We start from the raw sequence: 7,059 nt of genomic DNA, 5'->3' as shown, positions 1-7,059 counted from the left end.
TCCGTGCAAAGACAGAGCCTGGTGAATGCCTGGGCGAGGAGAAGGCAGCGCTGGTTGGAGCCGAGGGCACATGGGAATGAAGAGGGTGAGGAGGGCAGGACCAGATGGAGGCAGAGGGGCTCTTGAATACCAGGCATTGCCGACGTTTTTGAGATTGCTTACTCCAATGGTTCTCAACGTATGCCTCCAAGAGCACTGGGGTTTTAAGCATTGGATTATATGGGGAAAAAAATTGTAGTCCCTTATCTCCAAAGTAAAATAAATAAATCCATGAATAGTTTTTATTTTGTGGCTGCCTATTCTCACGTCTCTTCACCAGAATCTAAGTCAAGGATGGAAGCTGATTCAGCATGAAGTTAGATAAACTATGTTGCATTTAATCAATCATTACAAAAAGTATTCATGACACATACAACCTCATCTAACACCCAGGTGTGTGACCATCTATAAAAGGGGGGAAACCCAACCTCTATCCCTTTTCCACGTGGGCAAGCCAAGGGTTCTGACGGTTCGTCCACAGGGCTCGACGGCCTGGCCTTCTGCTGCGTCCCGGGCTGTGGACCAGTGACGCAAAGGCTTCTGAGTCCTGAGCGCAGACAAACGCTCCTTTCAGGGCTTTTCTTGAGCTGCACCTGAACCTGTGTTCAGGCAGGGTTTGCAGGCAAAGCACCATGTGAGACCACTGGTCCAGGGTCTCAGAGGCCCTGCTCAGGTGAATCGGCTGTGTTCTCACAAGTTCACGGAGCTGAGTGAGTGTGCAACACGAAACAGTAGTGCTGTGAGGGACAGCAGGGGCGGAAAGAGGCTGAAAACCATCAGCCAGCTGAGAAAAGCTGAGGCACAGGTCAAGGTGGGCACCTGGAAGCAGCTCTGCCAAATGGAGTCCTCCCTGGCAGGAGCGGTAGTGCTGAGGGGAGCAGAGTGGGCTACGGGCAGGTCCAGCAGGCCCTGGGGAGAGCTCATCCTCTGTCCATTCCCTCCCAGACCCCAGCGTGGTGGAGGAGAAGACACGGGCATCGTAAACGAAGGTGAACAGAAACAGAACATCCTCGCTGTAGGCTGGCCAGGCTCAGGCCCTGGGGCGAAAGGAGACAGGTGCTGCGAGACCTGGGAAAGGACAAGAGGAGACAGAGTCAAGGGGGAAGGAAAGGACCAGGCAGTGGTGAGGGGTGGTGCTGCTGGAGCAAGTCTAAGTGGGAAGCCTCATGGTCAGGGATGGCCCCCAGAGGCCTTCTGAGCCAAGGCAAATTCTGAACAGGGCAGAAGGCTTGGGGTCAGAATACGGTTTTGACACCTGGCTCTGCAATCTGACGATGTCACTCACTGTACTTTCTCAAAACTCATTTTGGAGTTCTGTAATCTTATTTCCTCAAAACTCAATAACGTATCTAATATCTGGCTCAGTTATATTATCAAGCACCAGTGCTTATTTAATAAAGCAATGGTAAGGCTGGGCATGGTGGCTCAAGCCTTTAATCCCAGCACTTTGGGAGGCTGAAGCGGGCAGATCACGAGGTCAGAAGATCGAGACCATCCTGGCTAACATGGTGAAACCCCGCCTCTACTAAAAAAAAAAAAAAAAAACTAGCCGGATGTGGTGGCGGGCACCTGTAGTCCCAGCTACTCGGAAGGCTGAGGCGGGAGAATGGTGTGAACCCAGGAGGCAGAGCTTACAGTGAGCTGAGATTGCACCACTCCAGCCTGGGCGACAGAGCGAGACTCCATCTCAGAAAAAAAGGCAATGGGAAATGAAAGTGCTGGCTGAAACTTGTGAAGTTGTGAAGTACTGTATAGATATGAGCAGCTGCGATAAAGGGGGCTGCCTACAAAGCCCTTGGCTCCCCAAGTGGTAAGGGAGAGACACGGGTGCCTCCAGGAGACTCTCCCATCCCTGGGAGCCCTGAGATGGCAGCAGTCGGGGAGGGGCTAGCACTGCCTTCATGGAGAAGGGGTGCTCTTTCCTTCTGGTACAGCCACTGTGGACTAAGGGGTCAAGCCCCAGTCAGTGGAGCTCACCGTGCCACAGTCAGTCATCTGGCAGCAGCTCGAGAAGCATGTCCTCCACGCCATCAATCTGAGAGGCAGAGAGACAGAGAAGGCGTTGATCAGCCAGAGCCCTCCACTCCCTCCATTCCTCACTCCTGCACCTTCCCCTAGCAGGAAACAGCAGGTAGGAACCCAAGTGTGAATTTCAGGGGCTCTGGGAGACTGCTCCTCCTCCCACCAGCCTTCAGCCTGTGACTGCCCACCAGATGTGTCTTCCTGCAGCCAGCTGGGGGGCTGGGAGGAACGGGAGGTAGGGTTCTGTTAGATACCTCAGAGGATCTATCTTCTCTCTGGGAAAGTCCTTTAGAAATCCTCAGTTGTACATTTCCCCCAATTTTTGATGCTTTTGGGACTGGGATGGAGGGAAGATAAACCACTAAGGCCAGACACGGAGGAGGGGAAACCCAAGATCACCCGATAGATCCCTGGGAGGAACACACTCGCCTTGATGTGGTACACTAAGCGCCAGAAACTGGAGTCTGAGGATCGGTATCGTCCATCAGGGTAGAGCTGCCACAAGATAGGCAGCAAGCTTGGGCCTATCTGGCTGGGGGTCATAGGATTCCCCAGGAGGATGTCTTCCTGACGCAAGAGCACCCGTAACCTATCCTCTATCTGAGGAGAAGAAAAGGACAGGGCATACTTTCAGGTTCCGCTTGCCAGGGCTCCTCCAGGCACAGAAAACCAGAGTCTTTCCTGCCAGCCACCCACCCGTCTGGGCAGGGGTCCGAGTATGAAATGACAGTCATCACTGTTCCCTGCAGCTCACTTCCTTAGGCCATGCATGCTCCTCTCAGGGACTCTGGCTGGGCCAGGACCACCAGCACGCACATGTGTCTAGCCACCCAGACAGGGCCATGAAAAGCACGCTTTTTTTCTGGCGGGTTGCAGTGGCTCACACTTGTAATTCCAGTGCTTTGGAAGGCCGAGGCAGGAGGATCGCTTGAGGCCAGAAGTTTAAGATCAGCCTGGGTGACGGAGCGAGACCCTGTCTCTACAAGAAAAAAAAAAAAAAAAAGACAAAGAAGAAAGAAAAAGAATACTGGCCTTTTCAATGATGTGAGGCAAAATCTGTCCCACAGTTTGCTAGTGGGTTTTTGTGTGGCATTTATCATGATTACATGAAAAACTATCTGGTTTGTGGTTTTGGTGGCACGTTGAAGAAGAGATTTCTCAACCAGAGATTTAAAAAAAGAAATTCACTGAATCTGCACATTATTTCTTCAAATTTTGATTTAAAAAAAGTAAATGTTTAACTTGATTATTAAAGTAAAAACATATTTAAAAAATTGAAGTGCCAATAAAAAAGCAAATTTTGGTGGTGGTTAAGAGCCTAGAATTCCAACCCCATTACCCACTAGCAGTCCTACCTTGGACAAATGTACATTTTTGTGCCTCCGTTTCCCATCTGTAGAGACACAGTTAACACTCAATAACTTTTGATTGTTTGCTACTGGACATACATGTTCTAATTTGTTTTAATTTTTATGCTTTCTTCAGTCTATGTTTGGAAAGAGTTTGAACATTTTTTGACTCTTTTTCATTGAGTAAATCCAAATACTTGTAAAAGAGTTATATATTTAACAAAAACTTAACATGGACTAAGGACCCATCTTAAGGCATCACACATAAAACAAAGTCAATATTGATTCAATACCGGCGCTTATACTACGACATCACTTGTTCAGTTTGTTTTCTAAAGAAAGCACAGAGGTCATGGAAAATACTTCACACTGAGCAGTGGTTGCTGTGCCTGGTTGACGTGTTCTTTTGAGCTGTTGAGGGTTCTTTTTAAAATACAGATTTCTGGGACCCACCTAAGATGATTCCGATAATCGGCCATATGGATGAGTCACTTAGAGATACCCATTTTTAAGGATTAGGACCCCGAAGCCCAGAAAAGCCCTGCTGTAGTCAACATTATAGTCCCCCTCCGCAGGCACTGGGTCCCCTCCTTTGGCCGACATTCCTTTGCGGTTTTCCCACCCTTTTTCCCTGCCTGGAGAACTCCTATTCATCCTCCAGAGCCCGGCTCAAAGTGGCTTCATCTGTGGGGATCCTCCCTGCCCCACAGTGGGTGCTCCTCAAGGCCTCACCCTTCCTAGGGCATCCCAAACTCCCGGGGGCTGCCCCTGCTGCCTCGCCATCCGCTCCAGAGCTGGCTGTACCTCAATGGTTAAGGGCAGCCAGGCGCGCTGCTTCTCGTCCAAATACACGAACTTGTCCCAGGCCCACAGGCGGTCCGGGTGGTCGGTGACTTCCTCCCCACGTAACGGGCACTCGGCCATGGCACCCTCGGGCCGCCGAAGAGGCGAGCGCCAAGGCCTCTCAAGGCTGCTCGCTGGTCCCTGGGATGTGGGGCCGACGCTTTATATCCGGGCAGCATGCGGCCGCCACCAAGCGGCGGGGCGGGAGGACGGCCTTGGGGCGGGCCCCTGGGTCGGGAGGACGACCTTGGGGCGGGACGTAAGGCAGGATGGGGCGGGGTTTGTGGGGGTCCTGGTGGTAAGTGAGGGTCCCACGCAGGCGCTACGTCCCGGCCTGACTTGCTCCCTGGCGGTGGCAGCGCCTGGGAACGGAGACCCAGCCCTGGCTGACCCGCGGCTTCCTCGAGGCCCCGGCCAGCAGCGACCCCGACCGCCGCCCTCCGCTGCTGCTGGAGAGTCACCCGGGGTGACCTTGGCCCTTTCTTCTTCTGGGAGACCCCGCCGCTTCCCTCGGCTGCCGGACCGGGACTATGGGCCTCTGCTGGGAACTCACAGTCGACACCAGGATGCCCAGAGCCCAGAGCCAGGACCCAGTCCTCATCTTCTGGGATCAGAAGAGACCCACGCGGGCCTGAGTTAGGCCTGGGCTTTCCCGGGTTCCCTGGGTCTCCTCCAGCCTGTGCCTTTGAGTGTCAGAGTCCATTTCTTGGCAAAGGACAACTCCTGACGCTCCGTCTTCCATACACAAAGCATGCGTTTTCCACAGGTCTGATGATGCTGTGGACATCTAATAGCTATTACAAAACGGAGAAACATGGATTTTTCCCCTTGGTTTTGAATTTAGTAGTGAAAGCATAGTTCAAAATGAACACTTAAAAAGAAACCCCTCCTTCTACCCTTAAATCAATGGATTTGAAAAGTCCTTGGTTTATATTATCAAAACCACCCCTCTGTAAATTACAAGCAATAAGGAAAACAATTTCACTTTATTTTGCAGTAATGCATTCCCACTAAGGCAATTAACAAAGTCATGCACAATGAAAAACATGTGAAACCAGCTCCAACCTGGTTCAAACATCACCATGGGATGGAGTTTGGTGTCTCACCTTCTAGCTCTTTCCCTGTTCTCTGACCAGGCACTAAGAAAATAATTTGTGATCCTTTGAAATATCACAAAAGTGGAAATTAAGAGATCTGATGAGGACATCTGATTCACCTGACAGCTGGATATCTGCCTCTTTGCCTATCTAGAAAGCCTAATTCCCAAGAAGGGGCTGAGGTGGCCTAAGGTAGTCGAGATATTATGGGATTTATCAGGAATACAACATAGAAGAGAAAAGTCAAGGGCAGTTGGGGGTGGAGTGAGAGCCCTTAAGCTCAGCAAACCTCTTTTCCACTGTAGCCCTTAGTGGTGTTAATATTTAATATGTAAACTTACAGGTTTCAGGCTGATTTTCCTTTGAATGGCTCTTGACTCCAGACCCAGATAGCCACAGAGCACGATGAAAAGCTCGCTAATAAGCTCTGTTGGGGAGGTCTCAACCCAGGCCAGAGCTTTGAGGTGAGAAATAACAAGTCCAGTTTAAATAGTGCTGCTGGGATGGACTTTTGTGGCCAGCAAGGGGTACCCAGGAGCCAGTGTGGCCACTGACCCAGCCACATCAATGGCCCTAGGACCCAGAATGCTACAAACAATGGAGCAAGAATGAGATCCGTGTGTCTGGGTAAGCAGAATGTTCTGGGAATATAATTCCTTTTTCCTTCTTTTGTAAGAACAATTTATTTCTTCAGTTTTGCATGAGGGCTTCTTAATATTGAGCAGGAATATATATCATTATTGTGTGGGATTTGGAAAATTATTTGAGAAGGATTCCAATAAATGAAAATGAATTAAGGATGACTGTGGAGTTCATTGGGCAACTTATAGAGGTTTTTAAAGTGAACATTCCACAAGAGGGGAAACAGTAGCTATTGCACGGTCTCAGAGCTGTCTCTGAGCCTCCGTGGCATGTTATCTGCCCCATCTAAGGGCTATAAAGGCCATAAGCCTAGCTTTAGAATTTTATGTTCCTTTCTGAGTCTTTATTAGTCTGATTTCCCTATGTTTCACACAGAAAGCTACAGGAAGCAATCATTTTGACAGAATCCTTAATGGATGCATTCATGTCCTGATTTAGATCTAGTTTCACCTTTACTACAATCACCTGTGAACTAGGCCAATCCTTTGCCAACTTGGCCTCAGAGCCGTAGTTTTGTAATGAATGGGCCAAACTGCCTGCTCTCTAAGCCTGTTTCTAACTCAGTAGGCCCCAATCCTCCCATAACATTGCCTAGTGGGAGGAAGGAATAGTTAAGAAAAGAGATGGACAAAATATGTGATGTTAGTTCAGGAAAGCCTACAGTTTTGGGCACAGTGGTTCTGGATCAAGGACCCCAGTGGAATTCATGGAAGCCATTCTTCTTGTTTGGGTTCCAACGAAGGGGTTGAGGGGTAGTCAAGGCCATCAGGATGACCTTGACTCAAAGTGTGGTCCCTGGACCAGCTGCAATAGCATCATGTGGAGTTCATAAAAATGATACAATCTGGAGCCTCCCCCAAGACCTAGTGAGTCAGAATCTGTATTGGAACAAGATCCCCAGGTGATTCATGGGCATGGTAAATGTTGGGCTACATGGAGGGAGGGTCAAGAGGGAGAGATAGGGGGTGTCTGATTCAACACACCAGTGCCCTCTGGATTTCTCCAACTATGACACAGGACTTATATTGATGTTTATGTATCATTTAGTTCCAGGCTATCTTATTTTC

General features: G+C 49.6%; 1 protein-coding gene across 5 annotated transcripts; it reads right to left on the bottom strand.

Moving 5' to 3' along the window:
• Positions 1–356: 356 nt before the first annotated feature.
• Positions 357–4,464, bottom strand: TCL1A (T cell leukemia/lymphoma 1A). 5 transcript variants are annotated; one of them, XR_002730284.1, is made up of 4 exons: positions 4,143–4,414; positions 2,316–2,661; positions 2,017–2,074; positions 357–1,107 (listed from the first exon to the last, which is right to left on the bottom strand). XR_002730284.1 is itself a non-coding variant. In XM_023205572.1 (4 exons), the coding sequence occupies exons 1-3, from the start codon at positions 4,332–4,334 to the stop codon at positions 2,027–2,029; spliced, it is 339 nt and encodes a 112-aa protein (XP_023061340.1). In that variant the 5' UTR covers positions 4,335–4,464; the 3' UTR covers positions 357–1,107; positions 2,017–2,026. The 5 variants fall into 5 exon arrangements, 3 of the variants coding, with proteins under 3 accessions (XP_023061340.1, XP_023061339.1, XP_023061338.1); XR_002730285.1 differs by having other exon boundaries at positions 4,215–4,414; XM_023205572.1 differs by having other exon boundaries at positions 2,491–2,661; positions 4,215–4,464.
• Positions 4,465–7,059: the final 2,595 nt, after the last annotated feature.

This window comes from Piliocolobus tephrosceles, chromosome 6 (genome assembly GCF_002776525.5).
Source record: "Piliocolobus tephrosceles isolate RC106 chromosome 6, ASM277652v3, whole genome shotgun sequence".
In the NCBI taxonomy this organism is placed as follows: domain Eukaryota; kingdom Metazoa; phylum Chordata; class Mammalia; order Primates; family Cercopithecidae; genus Piliocolobus; species Piliocolobus tephrosceles.
The sequence above is the reverse complement of the archived record's forward strand: the minus strand, read 5'-3'. Positions and strand labels throughout refer to the sequence as shown.

Excerpts from the sequence above, each read along its gene's own strand:
- TCL1A (XM_023205570.1), bottom strand. Across the intron at positions 1,108-2,016 it reads AGATGACTGACTGTGGCACG|GTCTCGCAGCACCTGTCTCC; the intron begins GTGAGCTCCACT and ends GTCCTTTCCCAG.